Source organism: Vulpes vulpes, chromosome 1 (genome assembly GCF_048418805.1).
Source record: "Vulpes vulpes isolate BD-2025 chromosome 1, VulVul3, whole genome shotgun sequence".
Classification (NCBI taxonomy): Eukaryota; Metazoa; Chordata; class Mammalia; order Carnivora; family Canidae; genus Vulpes; species Vulpes vulpes.
Genome location: NC_132780.1, coordinates 137,611,241 through 137,631,485, shown reverse-complemented (window position 1 = coordinate 137,631,485; position 20,245 = coordinate 137,611,241). Strand labels below are relative to the sequence as shown.

The window sequence follows — 20,245 nt, the reverse complement described above, 5'->3', positions numbered from 1 at the left end:
TTCATTGTCAGAAGACAGAATAGCTCTCAGGTCTTCTGACAGCGCCTCAGCTCTCACACAGCTGTTCCCATACATCTTGCTGTCTGAGTGAGGGACAAGCCAACCCCTAGACACACACACAAACACACACACACACACACACACACACACAGCCCTTCCCTATCCCCTCCAGATGCACACCACTTGGAGCCCTGGAGTCACAGAACTCTCCCCCACCTTCAAGAGAGAGAAACTGAGGCCTGAGGCCTGTGGGAAGAAAGGGGAATGGATGTCCCAGAGAGGCTGGGGCAGTACTAAGAATAGTATGGGTGGTGGTACCCTCTGACCCTGGCTCAGGCGGGAGGCCCCGCACAGAAGCTGTGCTGTTAGTACAGATACTGCCCTGTTTGTTCGGCAGCCGCGGGAAATGCTTGGGGGCTGAGATCATGCTGCTCTGTGGCCTAAGCCTAGCGGGGCCCTCCATGGGCTTAGAGTAACTCTGCTGCCAGACGCTGATCAGGCTGGTCAGACCTCGTGACTGGGGCAGTTTCCTGTCTGTAGAGCCTCACACAGCTGCTGAACATGGGCTCCCAAGAAAAGGTTCTAGATCAGTGGTCGTCTACCATTCTCAGGGGACTTCAGGGGCAGGGGAAGCACAGAGACTGCTGTCGCCTCATTCCTCTGCTACCCCTTTTCCCCCAGGGATTCAGTTCTGTTGTAGGCTTTTGCTCTAGCACCCTTAGGGGTCTGCTTCCTGGGGGGTCCATCCCTCCCACCAGGGACTGAAGAGGCAGGGCAAACACATACTTGGAGAGAAGGATGATGCAGTTCTGTGCCCTTCGGCCATCAATGACTGACAGTTCTTTGACCTTGCGGGAGGCCAGGTAGATGTCCTCTGTGGAGCCCAGTTCTTTCTGAAACCAACAAGCCAAGTAGAAAGGTTGAGGTATGAATGTGTTCCACAATCCTCTCCTTGCCCAACCCACCCCCCCGGGAGCCACTCCCAGCAATCAGGGGTTGCTCCTGGTGCAAGCAGAAGAAAGGATAAGAAAAAGATAGGAGAGAGAGAGAGAGAAAGAGAGAGAAAGAGAGAAGGGTGGTTAATAACCAACTCTACTAGGAAGCATCTAGGCTAGAAGGGGTTGGGGCAATGAAGAGCCCTTTTTTTTAGACATTGCCCTCTCTGGGCAAACTGGAGAAGGAACTTTCCCAATGTAGGGGGAGTAACTGGTACCTATGGCTTTGGGCAATGTGATATGATCCCCAGCATCACAGAGAATCAGCCCCCACTCTACCACCCCACCTGGAGAGCTTCCCCAAGCTTATGATGAGAAGCTGGTTCCAAATACCCGTCAGGTCAGTTCCTGGACACCTGGGGACTTTAGGCACTGCCCAATGTGCCCAGAGTAGAAGGCATTCACAAGTTCAGAGGTGGGGAAACTGAGGCAGAGTTCCATGAATAATTCTTTCCACTGGGGTTCCACTAGGCAGATTCCCCAAAAGTCAGATCCCCTCCCTTTTCTTGGGCCCTTGGTGAGGTAAATAGGAAACGAGTTTTTACTCTAGTATTCCAAGCACATGCTCCATGTTGCATAATTCCAGGGGCTGCCACTCACATCATTATCTTTGTGAATTGTGCCCTTGGGATTGTGCAGCATCCAGCCTGTGCAGTGTTATAGTATGGCCTTGCCTTGGGCCAGGTGGATAAAACCATAGACTTGGAACTTTCTCCTTACTCCAGGAAACATTCACCTCCATTGCTGGTTGGAGTCTCCTTGAATTACTTCCCTCCCCTGTTTCTGTTTTATCTTTCCCATGTTGACTGTAGGGATGAGTCATAAAGGTAGAAGGCAGAATGAATAAGCCCTCTTTTGGCCAATACAGGGCAGCAGCCCAGGACAGTGGTTAAAAGTTAGAGTGTCCAGAGCCCCAAGAGTGACTCACCTGCTGAGAAGGATTAGTTATCAGCTCCTAGGCAGGTAGCAGCCACAGCCAACAGAGAATTAAACATGCACAATGTTAGCCAAGAGGTCCAGGGACCCATGGACAGTAGAAGGGACATGGGGACCCCTGAGCATTTACTCTGTCCACCCCATCCCAATGAGACCCACATGGTTGGAGATAGAGACTGGCAATTAGCCTTGGACAAAAGGTGCTTCTAGCAGACATGCACTCAGAGAAGCCAAAGTGGAAAGCAGACAGATCTTCCTGACCTGGGCCTGGTGGGACAGGCTGTTGGGGCAGGCCAGGACCCCAAGCTTCCCAACCCCAGGCCTTGCCTGCTATTCTTCCCTGTTCTTTGTTGGGAAACTGCCCAGAGGGCAGAGAGCATTTCTCTACTGCTGGATGACGTCCTCTTTCCAAATAGGAGAGGAGATACAACCAGAAGGGGACAGAAACATGTGGAAGTTGCATTCATTGAGGCAGAGGAATGCAGGTGTTCCTGGATTTCACCCCTTTCCCCTTGTCTTTTGATTTCTAAGGGAGCTAAGGGGGCAGGGCCCACACCCAATTCTCCCTTCTTGACCCTAATGGAGTTTAAGTCACTAATTCAGGAGCTGAGTAAGACATAGAAGGAAGACCTTTGTGGTCATAGGACATCCCCCTGCCTACCAAGCTATGTACCCAGGACACAGGATAGGAAGAGGCCACCAGGGACCAGGGCCACACAGCCCCTGGGATCTTTCCAGCCCTGCTGCTATGAATTCAGCCTGAGTCTAGGTGACCCATCAAGTGACAATAGTCTGGGTAGGCCCAGCACCGAAACAGGGGATTAAGAGAGGAGATGGGGACAGAAGGGGTATTTCCATCTTAACTCTTCTCCAGTCACCAAACTGGCCCCAGACCTAGTTTGTTTTAAACCCCCATAGCCCTGAGTGGGAGACTGGTCTAGCCTGGAACCGTGGCCAAGAGAAAGACTCTAACTAGGGGGAGGTATGTGACTGACCATGCCTGATATACCCCTTGCACATGCTCCCTCATCCCATTCAGGAGCACTGATCCACAGGAGCACTAAGGGTTCAGAATAACTCCTTTCCACTACTGTTAAGCCATAGCTGCTGCCTATTGGCCATGCCAGCCTGATATTGGCAGGGACTAAAAATGCTGCCTAGAATTAGGATAAAGAATCCCATGCCTTGATACCTACATTTAAATTAAATAACAACCCGAGTCCAGACCAGAGTCCCTCTCCAACTCTGTCCTTTTGGCTAGGCCTTTAAGAGGAGTCTCATGTACCCACGGGTCTGAACTTGGCAGAAAGCAGTGGGGAGCCCAGCGACAATATGCAGCTGCTACCCAGGGTCCAGTAAGGCACAGACCCCACTCACTGGCACCTGGGATGTTCTCAGGGCTGGCACCCTGGGCTCAGGCAGAGGGGACTGGAGAAAGTGGAACAGCATGGACAGGAAACAACCCTCGGGGGAGGCCAGAGAGAATGTACTCTAAAGTCCCAAGGCTGGGAAGCTGGACTTGGGGGGAGGGCACCCAGATGTGCTAGATACAGTGCAGATTCCTTGGCCCCGACTCATTTCTTGACTCACATCCATGTGAGGACAAGGTCCAAGAATCAGCACTTTTGGCAATGCCCACCGGCACTACCTCAAAATGCCCTGCATTCTGTCCCCCTCCCACCCCTCCTATTGCAGGAAGAACAGGCTGACTGCCCAGCCATATGTAAATAGTGTCTGCAGAGCAAAGCCCAGGGCTCTCACAGCCCTGCCCAGGCCCAGACCCAGCCTTAACCCCCTAACATGACCTGGAGCAGCTCCATCTTCCTTGAAATACTGACATCCTTGGCTAACTGACTTGAGGAGTTGAGAGAGCATGGTGGAGAAAGCAATTTTGAAATTTATCACGCCAGCTAGGTGTAGTCTCTCAATCCTGGGGCCAAAGAGAAAACAGGAGTCAACTGTGGCCAGGGCCTATGACTCCATTTCCAGTGCTCCAAGATGAAATAGAAATGGACAATACACTATTTCATCACTTGATGTGTAAATACACATAATTGTGGGCCCGAACTATAATACAATAGGATGTTTCCCCTACTGCACTGTATATAATTCAGATACATGTCCCTAGTAAAGCATGACACCTAAAAAGGAATAAATCATTCAGTATGGATGGGAGGAAGGGTGGGAGGGAGGTGAGGTTGAGGGTTAGGTTCAAGAGGCATAGGTGAAGTCAAAACTGGAAGTCAAGACCCAAGAAGACGGGGGCAAAGCAAGGTCTTACCTGGTGCCTCTGATAAGCTGAAAACATTTTTTCGAAGTCTTCTAGATCCAGAATCCGAAATACCTGCCTGTCATCAATCTCATTCCATACGGTGCCAGGGACACGTTCCTAAGATTCAGGGAAGGGAGAAGACCCAATTGTTGACTCAACTCCTTCATGGTAGAGAGGTCCAATGTCTCCCTAACCCCACCTGTTCCCAGCTGCATAAACTATAGTAGTCAGGCTTTCAGGCCTTCAGAAGGGGGCCAATTCGTCTCCCCCAAACCTTCAATATTCTATTCCAGGGAAGAGGCCAGAGACAACCTCTTTGTCCTCCCTTTTCTCATGGGGCCACATAGAAGCGGGTTCCAGAAATAAAATGGAGTGCCTGAATGATGGGTAGGCAAATATGAAAGAGTGTATTAAACTCCTTGCAGAAAAACAAAACCAAACCAATGTTCTCAGGGCACACTCCCTAAAGGTCAGGGTTGGCCAGAGTCGCTGCAAGGAATAGTGCCCACACATATTTAAGATCCTCAAATCCTTAGTGTATACTGTATTTCCCGTATCTGAGATGGTCACATTCTCTCCTGGGTGGGGGGGGGGGGTCTTCCTTCCACTTTCTCAGATTCCCAGAAAGTGGATAAATGCCAAAACCTGGGACATCCTGGCCCCTAGAGTGACTGCTCAGGCCAGCAACACTGCTACAACTTCCTATTGGTGAGACCCAAGGAAAGTAGCCTATCCCTCATGGTTAGGATGGGTCCAAGGATTTACATTCTAAGGTCTCTCCACCTAGGCACTGCCCTACCTCTGTGTGGGACCCTGGCACTGAACCCCCAACCCAGGAGGAGGCTCCATCAGCGAAACTGAGAACAACTCAGTGGTCTCACAGCACCCTGACAATGGTTCAGAGGGCAGAGAGCACAGCCCCTCCCAGGGTGCTCCGATTCTGTCCTCCCAAGAGTCCTTGCCTCATCCCAAGCTTTGCTGCCCTTTAAAATGGAATCTCCCACCTTCCTCTGCCTGTAGGGCAGCTGAGGAACCTTCCTAAGGCCACCAGCCCTTCCTCCCTCCATCTCCCCCTCAGCAAGGCTTAGAGAGAGAAACATACCTTTCACTCACTTTTATTTTCTTAAACTCTGGAAAGGGGAGGCTAGGCCAGAGCAGGGGGGCGGGGACATTCCTGTGGCCTTCCTAAGGCCAGGGACCCTCTTGTGGAATGCCGGGCTGGGAAGCTCAGAACAGCAAGGGATACAGGCAACTGGCCAAACCCAACACAGACACATTCTTTTCATGGCAGAAACAACCACTGCGTGTGTGTGTGTGTGTGTGTGTGTGTGTTCGTGTGTGTGTGTGTGTGCGTGTGTGTACACACAGGAGCACGCGTGGGGTAGGGGAAGGGGACTGGGGAAAGGAGTCAGGCCCCTGGAATGGTGTATGTAGGAGGCAGAGAGAAGATGAGAGGGGGAAGTGAATCAGGAAAGCAGAGAAGGGAAAGCTCTAAGTGGTTCCCCATTTGAGTCTAGGCCTGGGGTGGAGGTGGGTTCTATGGGAAAGCCCGCACAGGTATAGCTTGCCACTGTTCTTTATTCCTGGTGAGGCAGGCAAAGAAGAAAGGGCTGGAATGTGAGAGCTGGATGGTCAACACTGGGGAGAGTTGCCCCCTGCAAGAATAGACTAAGTGCCCAGCCCTCCTGCCCTTCTTGCCAAACTCCACCCCATCCCCATATGCAGCTCTCTGTGGAGGTATAGCTGAGCTCTGGAGCCATAATCCATTTCCTAGTATCCTCCGCATCCTACATTTCACCAAGTCACCCTGATGCGCCCACCATGTAGAATAGTCCTTGACTTTAATTTTTGCATCACTCTGGCTAAAACCTCATCACCTCCAGTCTAGATCCCTGGGGATCTAGAGACATATATGCCTCATATGCCAGAGAAATCTTGTTCCAAAAACAGTTTTCACTGTTTCCTTCATTGAGCGTTTGGGGTCAGACAGAGCAAGCTGGCTTGCACTCTCAGCCTCATCACTACGTGAGACTGTTGGCAAGTGGAGGGGTACTATTCTCTTTTCATTTCACATAAAAGGACACAGAGTCTCAGCATTGCTTGCTTACTGAGTTGAAATAAGGATTAAGTGAAATAACACACTTAAGACATGCATGGTAGTGCCACCAAGAACTCACCTAATATTATGAATTTCTGAGTCAGTCACTCTTCCAGTACTTCATATGTCAATTAATCCTCATAACAATCCTTTGATATAGATGTCATAATTACCCCCATTTTATAGATCAGGAACCTGAAGCCCAAATGATTAAATAACTCCTGGTCACATGATTAAAAGCTTGGGAGTAGGATAATAGGTTCACAAATATTATTCAATTCCCTCCACCCACTCCTGGCTGAGAAATGTCTACAACTGAGAAATCCTCCCCAATATCCATTCTATCAGATCTATACTATCCAGTTGAGGAATGAACCTCTGGTCTGCTTTGGGTCTCTGAGAAATTTAGACACATTTTATTATTACTGGAACCCAGAGAAAAGCCAAAGAACAAAGTTCTCTTTGATGAAAATGTTGCAAAAATATTAGTTGCCTTGTTTGTCTTCCTTAACTGTTGAGGGGCCTAATCAATTTTTCATTACCTTTTTTAAACTGTAAATCATTTTAAAAAAAGGCAATATACTGAATAGAAGATATTTGCAAATGATATATTCAATAAAGGCTTAATATCTAAAATATATAAAGAACTTACACAACACCAAAAAAAACCCCAAATAATCCAATTAAAAACTGGGCAGAGGACCTAACTAGACATTCTGCCAAAAAGATATACAGATGGCAACAGACACATGAAGAGATGTTCAATATTGCTCATAATCATGAAATAAAAATTAAAACCACATGAGATAACACCTTGTACCTGTCAGAATGGCTAAAATTAAAAATAAATGACAAATGACAAGTGTTGGTAAGGATGTGGAAAAAGGAGAATCCTCATGCATTGCTGGTGAGAATGCAAATCGGTGCAACCACTGTGGAAAACAGTACAGAGATTTCTCAAAAACTTAAAAATAGAAATACTATACCAAAGCATAACATATAGAGTTGTCAAATCACTATGTTGTACACCTGCAACTAGTGTAACATTGTGTGTCAACTATTCTTCAGTAAAAATATTTAAACATTTTTTAAAAGAAAGCAAAAAAAAAAACCCTTAAAGTTATAAGTACAGGAGATAAAAAAATTTTATCACAAAAATGTATATACATTCTTTCTGATCATGAACAGTGAACATTTCCACACAGCCTGTGGCCTTTGGTCTTGCCTCATGACCGTGGAGAAGCACCCCCAGGGCTCAGCTGTGCAGTACAGTTGTCACCAACGTCAACCACATGGCTTCAAAAACTCTGCTAACAGGTGGCTCTAAAGTTTTACCAACTTAGATTGAAGAGGTTATCAGAGGCCCAGGAGACTATGAATGGGTTATATTCATGCTTTGTCTTTCCACCTCGATTATAAAACAAGGTAGAACGAATCTTAGATTTGTTCACAGATAAACAAACTGAGGTACAAAGTGAGTGGTTTTTGAAGATTGCACAGTTAGTTAGATCCAAACCTGGTTTAGTTAGAGGTTAGAACCTCCCCTTCAGTCCCCCCCCAGTATCTCTAAGTGTTTCCTTGAACAAAATTCTTAATTTGCCAGATCCAAAGTCTTACAGGGCAATGCCTTATTTTACCTTTTATTATTATCCATCATGACTCCTAGAAAAAAAGCTTTATACAAGGCAGCCCTCAGGCTGACTGGCTAGCTGGTCTACCTTTAGAAGAGGCAGCTAACACATAGCCACCTACTTCACAATCTCATATCTCTTTCCACTTGAGTCTCCATCTGAACTCATTTAAGCGTGCATAGAATGGTACAGTTATGAATCCCCCAAGGGTTAGACCAAGACATTCATACAACAAGCTCAGAGGGTGTCCATTAGTCCCAGGTCCAAAGGCTGCAAGGCTGCTGCTTGAGTGTGCATATGGGTCATGCTAATTGAACTCAGTTACCATGTATGCTTTACATGTCAAGGACAAAGCCACAGGTCCTAATAGGACTTAATACAGAACCAGAGGCAGGGCTTGACTGGCCATAAGGCTGGAACTACCCTTAAATTACTAGCAGTCTAATGCAACCCAGGGAATCTCTACTCCATACTAATGGGAGTCCAACAGAGGAATCAACTCCTACACGTGGACCCGGGAGTATATTAGTGGATAATATTCATGAGGGCCCCTCACAGCTGAGCATCTAGAAAAGTACCCAGTGTGTCTACCTTCTTCCGGGAGGATGCCAAAATGGCTACATTTTGACATCAAACTTTTCATGGCAAAGGTTTTGTCATGTTCCCTGCCATGGCCTCAACATTTCAGTCCTTTGAACACACTGCCCTGATCTTTAGACCTTGGCCCAGGATCCTTGCCTGTATCTTCCACCCTTTTCCTCAAATAGATGCCAGCCTTAAAATTCTAGCCCAGCCATTGTGTTGTCAGAAACTGACCCTGCTTGGCCCATGCTCTGGTATTGACATCACTCCATTAACCCTCAGCACATACAAATTCCATCTGTAGGTGGCTTTGCCAATGTGAGCCTTGGCACATGCCAAGCCATCTCCTCCCAGTGTAGATGTTCTTCCCAGAGGGCAGTGAGCTGTCTGGCATCAGCAATCCCACCTTCTGCATCTACTGTGCCTTCACTTACCCCTACCAAAGAAGGAACCCGGAAGAGGATATCTACAAACAATGGGCAGGCAATCCAGGGGCTGACTGGCACTGTCTATAAGAGAATGGACCCAAAGAATTAATATTTTCTTTGTTACTTACCTCATTCAGCTTGACCCAGTTGAAGGACTTCAGTGGATGGGAAGGCTGGGGAACACACTTCTTCCTGAGTGGGATATCACTGCTGGGGCAGGGGTCTGGAGGGAGAGGCAGGCCCATGCTGAAGCAAGGTGGGGCACCAGGGGGAGTGGGAGGCCCACCAGGTGGAAGAGGTGGTGGTGGCGGTGGGGGGCAGCAGGGGAATGGGAGAGGGGGTGGAGGTGGAGGCAGGTCATTGGTTGTCATTGAGGAAGACAAGGTAAGTGGGCCCCCAGGGGGAGGTGGGGAAGATACAGGTCCTGCCTGTGGGAAGACAGAAAAATTAAAAAAGATGAAGCCATCAGCAATGAATGATGCCTTTCAGATCCCCACCACACTATTCCTTTTCTTATTCTTATTCTTCATCTCCACTAGAACCCCAATCCTGCTCTCACCTCCTACATTTTACCCCCCCCATTTCTTCTATGTATCCCAAATATCAAACATACACATAGACACAACCACAGATACATACACAGAGGTAAAACACACATACATAACACTGGACAAAGTCATAGTTATCACAATGCAACAGCAGGAATGATACATATAGTCGTGTAGGCCACTACCCGCACAAGGGTAACCAGCTGTACAGGGAGGTGGGGCAGAATCATACTTGCACTCTGCTTTCCTAGGTGTGTTTCCTGGGACAGTGTCACCCAGGGGAAAGAGGATTGTTTTTTTTGTTTTTGTTTTTGTTTTTGTTTTTCCAATTAACACAAAGGTAGCCACCCTTACAACCTCATAGTTCCCTTCTATCCTGGCCTGAGGTCCTCCTCTCACTTCTCCTTCATTCTGGGATACTTAGCCCTTCCCCACACCTGCTCTTCCCACCCTATCCTGAAGGTCTCAGCTCAATATGTAAAAGGAATGTGTCCACATACTGAAATTTCACTGAGTTGGGCTACCAGCTCTGCCACTTGTCCTCGAGCCTGGCGCAGCTCCTGGGACTCTCGGGCCAGTTTGTCCTTCATTTTGTTCAGTGTCCGCATCATCTCTTCCTTCTCCAATGTCTTTGTCTCACATTCTCGCTCCTTTCTCTCCAGCTTGCTCACCAGCTCCATGTGTTCTGGGATGGGGGTGGGACAGGAGAGGAAATGGAAAGAGAATATGAATATGTGTGTGTCCACCTCTAATGGGTCCTGGGCTGGGAAGGGGAGGGGTTGTGTGGAGCATGAAGTAACTTTAGACAGAGCCCCCTACCTTTCCGGAACTTCTCTGCCTGGTCTCGCCACTGTTTCACTTCATTCTCATTGATGAGCCTGGCGGGGAGTACAGGGAAAGGTCTGTTGATTATTGGCTCACAACTTCCCAGAAGACATATCATTCCCCTATTCCCCACATCAGTTCCCTTATCTCCAATCTGTTCAGTCATATCAAGGAGGCTAGGATTTGGACCCTCCAGATGTCTCTCCAGGTCACCAGCCCTAGCCAGTTCTCATGTGTCTCTCTGTGGACTACAAAAACTAAAAGGACCTTTAAATAACTTATGATTAAACCACTCTGTGATATAGTTGAAGTTCTTGAGACCAGATTTGAAGAAAACAGCTTAACTAATGGTAGAACTAGGACTAAATCTCGGGCTTCCCTTAGTTGTCTGATGATTTGTACTACTTTGCAAAAATTTTTTTGCACTGATAGAGATCAAAATGTTGGTGCCACCATGGCCCAGGCTTCCAAAGACCAATGTGTAAGAATAAGAGAAATCACCCATACCAGCAATACTGAATGAGTATGTTGAGGGTGAAGAGGAGATGTACCTAAATCACAGGAAGTCCTCACTCATGTCAAAATCTTGTAATGAGGGGGGCACTTGATGGGATGAGCACTGGGTGTTATTCTGTTTGTTGGAAAATTGAACACCGATAAAAAATAAATTTATTATTAAAAAAAATCTTGTAATGGGGATTAAGCTATTACCTAGACACCAAAGTATAATAGAGATGAAATCCCAGTGTGAGATCCTAATACCATGGACTTTCTTCAGAGAGTTGGAACAAATTATTTTAAGATTTGTGTGGAATCAGAAAAGACCCCGAATAGCCAGGGGAATTAAAAAAAAAAAAAAAGAAAGAAAACCATAGCTAATAATCATTTTCTTTTTGGTAACTCTGAAAACATGGAAGAGTTAGATTCATGATTCTTGGCCTCCTCAATCAAATCAAGGATATAAAGAGGGGACAGGGTATGAGAGGGGACATAATTTGTGAAGAGAGTTCTTTGGAGAGAGTCATTACCATCCTTCTTGGGGGTGCTACCTCCTTCACCATCATCCACTGGCTTCTTTGGACACACTCAGAGAGTTCTGACTCACATTCCCTGATGTTGGAAGGGAGGCATGGTGGACTGGAGCCTGACTTGGGGCCAGGCAGGTCCAAAGACTGAAGACATATTAACCAGGGGAGTGGTGCTGTGCCGGGACCATCCAGCACTCCTGGAATTTGTTGGTAGAGATTGTACCAGGATTTCTCATGAACCAGATGTAAGCATCATGGAGATACTGGGATGATGCCATTTTAAGTCCTGTCCAAGATGTCCACCTAGCAGAAAATTGCACACTTTAACATTATGCCATTGTGCACTGAATTGCCAGTGAATCAGGAGCCGATGGAAGGGATGATAACAACCAGCCCCAGGGGATAAAAAAGCCTTGCATGGCCAGTGACCAGGGTTTTATAGTGAAAGGCATGTAACAAGGAACTTCAGAAGATCTCAGAAATAATTCATGTCTCTATCTATGTGCCAAGGCCAAAGGACCTGATAAAGCAAGACCTTTCCCTCTGCTGCTCCTTCCTGCCCCCATACTGCCTCTGGTAAGGGTTAGAAACTGGTTAATATAAGAGGTGGTGTGTGTGTGCGTGTGTGTGTGTGTGTGTGTGTGTGTGTGTGTAGAATGGGTTAAATGAAAAACAGAACAGAGAAAGAAAGCTGGTCATCACACACACCCTTCCCACTGTAGCTTCCAGCCCCAGCCCAGCAAAGAGATTTAAAGCTAAATCAAATCTAGAATTCACATGGTTCACATCTGGTACTAGTTCTTCTAGTTGCAGATTTGAGACTATGTTTATGGCTTTAAATGATCTTAGAACTTCCATTGCTCAAGAAGAGGCCTAAACCTCATTGGACCTTATGCATTTTCATCCTCTGGCAGAGGAAAAGCTTCCCCACTAAATAGTGTAAAGAATTAGTAGAAAACAAAAATAAAAATAAGAATAAAGCTGCATTTTGATTACTTTGCTAGTTGCACTTGTCCAGTGTACCAGTGGGATTAACTACATGAATACCCAACTACTTGTACAAGTGAAAACAGTAGCATGAGTAGTTCAAAAATTGTTTTCTACCTGGCTTTGGAATTTGACACGATGAATCCTTGAGAGCCAATTTATCTATTTAAATGGCAACTAGTTCAGATTCTCATTTATAGCAGCATTATTTACAAACGCCAAGATATGGAAGCAGCCTAAGTGTCCATCAATTGGTGAATGGATAAAGAATATGTGGTGTATATATACAATGGAATATTATTCAGCCATAAAAGAATGGAATCTTGCCATTTGCAATGACATGGATGGAGCTAGAGAGTATAATGCTAAGCAAAATAAGTCAGAGAAAGACAAATACCATTATGATTTCACTCACAGATGGAATTTAAGAAACAAACCAAATGAGCAAAGGGGGAAAAAAAGAGAAAGAAAGAGACAAATCAAGAAACAAACTCTTAACTACAGAGAACAAACTGATGGTTACCAGAGGGGAGCGGGGCAGGGGGATGGGTGAAACAAACAATGAGAGTTAAGGAGCGCACTTATCATGATAAGCACTGGGCAATGTAACAAATTGTTGAATCATTATATTGCACACCTGAAACTAAAGTAACACTGTATGTTAACTAACTGGAAATCAAATAAAAATTTAAAAAACAAAATTAAGTGAGTTTAAAAATTAAAAATTAGTGTTAACATAACATCTGATTATTGCTAATTTAAACTTGGTTCTCTGTGTTTCTCTATACACAGGGTCAAAGAAAAGCCAGAAGACCTTAGGCTCTGACATCCTTATCCAATAGCTTTAGTCAAATTGCCATGCTCGATTTCAGTGATCAGCAAATTTTCTCTAAAGAGTTAGGATAAATATTTTAAGTTTTATATACCAGGTATAGTTTCTGTTACATATTCTCATTTGTTTTTATTTATTTTATTTCTTTAAAGATTTTATTTATTTATTCATGAGAGACACAGACAGAGAGAGGCAGAGACACAGGCAGGGGGAAAAGCACGCTCTCCTGGGGAGCCTGATGTGGGACTTGATCCCAGGACCCCGGGATCATGACCTGAGCCAAAGGCAGACACTCAATCACTGAGCCACCCAGGTGCCCCTCTCATTTGTTTTTAAAAACTCTTTTAAAATGTAAAAATTACTCTTAGCTCATGGATCATACAAAAGCAAGTTGGAAGACTGGTTAGTCCACAGACCATAGTCAATATGTTTAAATTCTTCTATCCACTCCATGCAGTAGATCATTAAAGCTGAGTACACTCCCAATAAACCTGTGCTGTTCAATATGGTAGTCACTAGCCATGTTATGTGGCTATCTGAATTTAATTAAAGTGAAATAAAGTTTTTAACTCAGTTCTTCAGTCACATTATCCACATGCCAAGTGCTCAGCAGCCACGTTTGAACAGTGCCTATATGGAACATCTCCATATTGGACATGTTTCTTATCGTGCATTTGGAGGCATGTGGTTTACGAGAGGGAGCAGAGGTTTCACTGTGAGAGCCCACGAAGGAGAGAGATGGGGAAGGAGGAGGAAGACAGGTGGAAGCTGGCCACTGCTCACATGTTGACAATGTTCTTGACGTTGAAGTTCTCCAAGGGAGCCAGGTCAGGGTCCACACCCCTCTCATCCTGGAGGACAATCTGCTGAAGGATGCGGTCCAGGAGCTGCCACTGCTGGAAGTAGCCACCGTTCCGCTTGTCTGGGGATGGGGGGAGGACAACAGGAGTCATAACTTTAATGAGCCCTGGAGCCCCCTGGGACCCTGCCCTAGAGTCACTGCCTGGGCCCAGGCTGGTGAAGCATGCCTTCTCCCTCTGTTGGCAAGATCCCAGTCTGATAGGGGAAGCAATGATGCTGCTGATGCTGATGATGGAGATTCACAAATGTGGTCATTTGTTGATGATCTGCAACTCACTTTCTATGAATGTGTCAATTCTCTACACATTTCTCTACTCCCTAAAGTGCTTACTGGTTGCTTTTCTTCCCTGTAGGTACCCTAAGTGGCCTATGCCTTGGGAATGCAAATTGCCTTTTCCATTATCTAAAAACAGTACCTTTCAGAAAGTAAATCTGCTCCAAAATATTACCTGCTAAATAATGAAGACTCCAGGGAAATTTTAAAAAAGGAAAAGGTTTTAGGATTATCTATGCTGTTGTTCTACAGTGAAAGATGAATGGAAACTAATTACAAGTATGCACTGAGAGAGCGTCAGAATGGGTTGGAGAAGTGCTAATGGAATCCAGGCAGATTTCTCATTGAAGGTGACCCTGAACTATGAAGGCAAAGGCTTGTGTGTGATCTTATAGGGCTCTGCTCTCATCCTCCGTAATCATGGTTTGGTGGAACATGGACCTTCCTTTCATGTGCTAGCCACAAGTCCCCATCCCTCAGTTCTTGATCCCAAGTACTTTCTCTCAACTGACCACCAAAGGAGGTCAACCAGCATGATGATGACCTCAAAGTCAAACCATAATGCTTACAATGGGAAGGTCATGTCTGCAAAACCCCATGTTGAGGCAGAAGAGATCCATGGTCAATGCTCATGGAACACAACACATAAGACCCTGTGAGAGGAGATGCTAGGTTTCTCAGGGACTTCCTACATCTTCTGTGCAGATCTCTGGACTGAGCTTTAGAGAATGGATACCTTCCTGGTCTAGGTCACTGTATCCGTTTTCCTTCCCATCACTTCACTGACACAGGCTTTGCCATGTGGCATAGTTTTCCATTTACCTCTCACCTGGGAAAACAGGGTAAAGCCAGGTCACTGGCTCACAGAAGTACAACATGTTTCATCTAAGGCCATGACCACAAAGACACAAAAATTCCTTCATATCTACAGATTTTCCCAGCCTCAAGTTCATTCACTATAAAGTAGTTATAATAATGCCCACTCCTAAAGTCATTTTGAGGTTTAGAGATGCTATGCCAAAGGGCCTTGCATCACACATGACCCAGAGTTGGCATACAGTAAGTTGTAGTTATTGCCGTCATCAACATGAATACCAGTGCCACCATCACCACCACTAGAGTCTGCCTAGATTGACCATGATGGTTGGCCATATTAGTCTTCCAAATTTTCAATTTTCTGAAGAGCTTAAATACCAAATGGTACAGTTACAGCTCACTTCAAATTGCATGCTAGGGTGGCTATTAGTAATCATGTGCAATTTATTCAGTCACTGTGCACACCTGGATCTTAAGAGCTTAGCATCTGCTAAGCTTAGATGCTGACCTTTGATATTTGCAAAGAGACACAAGGGTAAGTATGTTAAAGTGGAGCTCACAAGGTAGAGATGGAGGAGTTGATATACCTTGAAAAAAGGCATGTTCAGTCTACATCTGTGCTACTCCCCAAAACTTCTTTTCGGAGCTCCCCAAGAGGATGGATCAGTCCCCTGTCATAAGCTGATAGCCAGAGCTGTTTGATTTTGCAGTGATCAAGCTACTGCTTGGTAGACCAGGACCTTAGCACTCTTCAGGGCCTAGTCATCATCAGCTTCTCTCCTGGGTGACAATGGATGTCCTGACCCCAAAGAAGGAGGGAAGAACAAGGGCCTGGATCCTGTGGTCAGGCCTCCTGGGGGCATTACAAAGAGAGACCCAGTCAGATTCATCAACCCAGGGGTTCCTGACAGCTTGTTTCAACCTTCCACTAGCCAGGGCCCAGGCTGGCTGAGGAAGTGACAAGCGCAGGCTACTCACAGGGCATCTGTAGGCAGTGGTGCAGGACAGACAGCAAGCAGGGGTAGGCTTCAGTGTGCTTTAGCTTCTTGTGGATCAGCTCAAACATCTGGGAAGCACTCTTGGTGTCGATGTGGACCTGAGAGAATGGAGGGCACAGTGAATGGGAAGGAAGAAGAGAGGAGAAAACCCTACTTCCATCCACTGAGCCCCATTCCCCAGGATGATGTTCCCAGGCTTAAAAAGGAAGGCACAGAGAAAAGGAGGCGGGAGATGTCCTAATTATATAAAGCAGGATTTCTCAATCTCAGCACTATTGGCGTCTTGGACCAGAATCATTCTTTGTTGTGGGGAGCTGTCCTGTTCACTGTAGGCTATTCCACAGCATCCTTGGTCAATATCTATCAGATTCCAGTGGCATCTTCCTTGCGCCAGTTGTAACAACAAAAAATGTCCACAGGGGAAGGAAGAGGCAAAGTCACTCCTGGTTGAGAACTACTGATTCAAACTAAGGGAAGGGGTCAGGGGCATAGACAACTCAAAGACCATGTAATATAGTTCCACACAACCTGGGTTCAAATTCCAGATCTACTCTCTCATTGTGTGACCACAGGCAAGCTAATCCCAGTCTCTCCACCTGTAAATCCCAGGCTTTTGTGACAGTATGATGGGTTGGTGCTTGGTGACTACAGCTAGAAGGAGGTTTCCATTTGGATAGAGATTTTATAATATGATATTAAAGCAGTAGAATTGTGTATTTTCAGGGTTATTGAGGCTAAAATGAAAAGACAATCTGGTTTGTGAAGCATGATCTGGTAAGTTATAGGGAGACAGGACTCAGGAAATTGCTGGAAAGCAGAGGGAATGTCGTCTAGGAGAGGCATTTGAGAATAATCATGTTTAAGAACTGGCTCTCTTTCCTTTGGACATTGTGATCTCCCAGCAGAGGAGATGCCCTACCAGGTTAGGCCTGCCAGGTGAGGCCCCCAGAGCCAACACACTTCCAGGCTCCAGAAGTAAGACCTGGTTATAGGGCCGTTCACCAGGGAAGCCAACCAACACTGGACCGACCACAACACAGGATCTGGAGGAGAGGCTGTGGGGCCACCAGGACCCCATGCAGTTACCCCATCCCTGCAGGCTTCTCACCATGTCAAACCTCCTGGCTAGCTCCAGGTCATCCTCATTCCGGACCATCTCAAAGAAGTCTAAATGCCTAGATAGGATGGGGGGATAGAGTAGAGTAGATATTACCTCTAGGTAATCCATACATCTGCAGTGGGGATGGGTGGCTTGAGCCTTACTTGTCCAGGATGGCATTCTCATGCTGCCGGAGTTTGTCAATCACAGGCTGAATCCCCAGCATCAGGAACTCGTACCGTAGATGAAGGCGGAACTCCAGATTATCCTGGGGATCACCAGGGAGGACAAGAATTATTGGCTTGTGGCTCTTCCACCAGAGTCCCCAGTTGACCCACCCCAGTCCTTGTCCTACCATATCACCTGCAGCAACCCATCTGGAACTGCTTCAAGTCCAGCGCTCCAAGAAAGGGCAGGAGGAGATACCCTTGACCTTGTTATTTGCTCCTATTAGGTCTCTGGCCTCACTTCCTTCAAATTCCTTACCAGTTTTCTCAGCCTTTGGCATCAAAGAGTGGTACGATAGAATAATGTAGAACATAAGCTTTGATTTCAGACAGGTCTTGGTTCAAATCCCTGCTCTGACGTTCACTAGTTTTGTGACTTTGTAAAGCCTTAGTTTCATCATATGTAAAATGGGAATGATATTACTTACCTACAGGGGTGATACTCATTAAGAATTATCTGATGAAGTATGGTAACCAACTAATCAGAACAGATTAGTATAGTATCAACAAAGATGATGCCAGCGCCTTAGGGACAGATTTTTCCCTCACCTCACCAAACCAAACTCACTAAACCCACCTCACCAAACTCAGCTTATCAGGACTAGATGCAAGAAAAGTATGCTGACAGAAAAGAGGGAAAGGTAGAGATTATTAAATTGCTTCTTTTGACCTTTAACAAGCCAATCTTGGTTGGGGTAAGTGGTTCCCTTAGAATTTGGGGAGTTAACCTGCTCTTCAAGTTCTTCTTCAACTGTTCCTAGTTTTATGGTCTGAGAGCCCCATTCTGACCCCACAGTAAGGAAAATCAGAAGCCATACCTCCTAACAGAAGGTGCTAGAGGGCATGACCAGCCAACTCAGAAACCAGTCCAGGAGCAGGTCTTTAGAAAGAAGGGTCCACACTTGTTCTCCTCCCATAAATGATCCCCCACCACCCTAAGCCAGCATCAGCTAGCCAAGCTTGGGGTTTGTCCAGGAGACACATAATGCACAATGCAACCCATGCAAGAAACTCCCCAAGAGCCCCTCATGACAGCAAGGTTCATGACAAGCTATTCCTTCTCTGCCCCAAGTGAAGGAGGCAAGAGTTGATAATCCAAAGACAGTTTGATAATCCAAAGACAGTGATGGTAGTGACAGTCACACCAACAAGCGGTCTCAGCCCCTTCCCTCTTGCACACACTCCCCTAGACCCAGAAAGTCCAGGAACAGTAAGGGCAAGGAGAAGATGATTCACCTCTCCAGCTCCAGCATTAAGGACAGCATTGATGAAGGACATGATGGCTGTTTTCAGATTCACTTCATCCCGATACCGACCCAAACTTCGGTCTAGCTCATTCAGCAGTGTCTGGAATGAAAGGCAGGACAGGAGAGGAAAGGTGGGCTCAGGCTCCCACACACCCAGCCTCTCTGCCAGTGCCCCCACCATTCCAGCTGCCTAGCCTGCCCCATATGCTTGCTTTACCCAATCTATCCAGCTTACCTTGGGCCCTCCAGAAAGCTCAGCTTTTCCACGAAGCATCCTTTGCCTCTCTATGGCTCAGTCTCAGTCCTGCCTTACTTCCTCTCCACTCATTTCCAGGGCTTAGTTTATTTTGTAGGGCAGTGCCAAAATGCTGCTTCAGCACTTCACAGCTGTTTACAGCTCTGTTTATGGCTCATAAATCTTCCTGCCCAGCTCCTTGATGGCACAGACACTGCCTTTTACCTCTTTTGAATCTCCTACAAAGGGTCAGGGGCCACTTTCTGCACAGGGTAAGTGTCTAAAAATGATACTTGGTCTATGGTAGACAAACCATAGTATTTGTAGTGACAGTTTACATCTATTGATACTTACTCTACATAAGACACATGGTAATAAACTATCTCATTCCTTTTCTGGGGCACATCAAGGAGAGGAAAAAAGAATAGCATGGCCTAAGCATCCAGCACTGTTCCCCAGGTGCCCATGGTAAGCGCCAGCTGTAGGGCTTAAAATCTTGGTCCTAGCAATTGCATTCAATTCCATTTTTTAAATTTTTTTAAAATTTATTTATTCATGAGAGACACAGAGAGAGAGAAGCAGAGACACAGGCAAAGGGAGAAGCAGGCTCCATGCAGGGAGCCTGACGTGGGACTTGACCCCGGGTCTCCAGGATCACTCCCTGGTTCGAAGACAGCGCTAAACCGCTGAGCCACCCGGGCTGCCCTCAATTCCATATTTGACTGAGCCGCTATAATTAGCCAGGCACCTGGCTCAGAGATGTAGAGCCATAGACCAATAATCCAATCTCAAGAAACCCACGGTCTAGCGAGGAGTCCATTTTCCCAGCCAAACTCCTATCTCTTAAGGTCCCTTACGTCTTTGTATATAAACCCTCTGCTAGGCCCCTCACCTGAAAGCGCGTCCGCTCAGCTGCATACACCTGGTAGTGTAGCATGGCCTGCAGCACCTTCTTGTGGCCACCAGGCACCAGGCACACGGCGCCCAGGATCTCCAGCACAGCCACCTTGGTCTTGCTGTTTTCTGTACGCAGGCTCTGTGCAATGGTGCTGATGGCCTCAGGCTGCGCCAACACATGCGCCCGCCCCTGGGAGTTGTTCATCAGAGCCTTGATGCAACCGATGAGGGAGGTGTGGATGCGACTTTCACAGGTGGCATGGTCCATGCTCCGGAGGAAATTCAGCAGACAGGTCAAACCCTCCAGCTCAATGAAGCGTGTCACAAACCTGTCCAGGCCAGAGCCATGAGCACAACAGGTGTCCTGAATTTGCATGCTATTTTTTTTTAAAGATTTTATTTATTTATTCATGAGAAAGACGAGAGAGA

General features: G+C 46.4%; 1 protein-coding gene across 8 annotated transcripts in view; it reads right to left on the bottom strand.

The window, feature by feature from the left end:
* DAAM2 (dishevelled associated activator of morphogenesis 2) overlaps positions 1-20,245 on the bottom strand; it is a 115,127-nt gene that overhangs the window by 19,784 nt on the left and 75,098 nt on the right. For 4 of the 8 annotated variants that reach the window (XM_025990858.2, XM_072731637.1, XM_072731632.1 and 1 more), the window contains 12 exons: positions 19,812-20,145; positions 18,674-18,784; positions 17,375-17,478; positions 17,220-17,286; positions 16,092-16,209; positions 13,946-14,084; positions 10,310-10,368; positions 9,991-10,175; positions 9,071-9,370; positions 4,213-4,320; positions 1,924-1,950; positions 787-893 (listed from right to left, as the gene is read on the bottom strand). In XM_025990858.2, coding sequence (XP_025846643.1) covers positions 787-893; positions 1,924-1,950; positions 4,213-4,320; positions 9,071-9,370; positions 9,991-10,175; positions 10,310-10,368; positions 13,946-14,084; positions 16,092-16,209; positions 17,220-17,286; positions 17,375-17,478; positions 18,674-18,784; positions 19,812-20,145 — 1,659 coding nt within the window. The remainder of the gene's footprint in view (positions 1-786; positions 894-1,923; positions 1,951-4,212; positions 4,321-9,070; positions 9,371-9,990; positions 10,176-10,309; positions 10,369-13,945; positions 14,085-16,091; positions 16,210-17,219; positions 17,287-17,374; positions 17,479-18,673; positions 18,785-19,811; positions 20,146-20,245) is intronic. The other 4 variants (XM_025990859.2, XM_072731652.1, XM_072731657.1 and 1 more) reach the window with 1 other exon arrangement.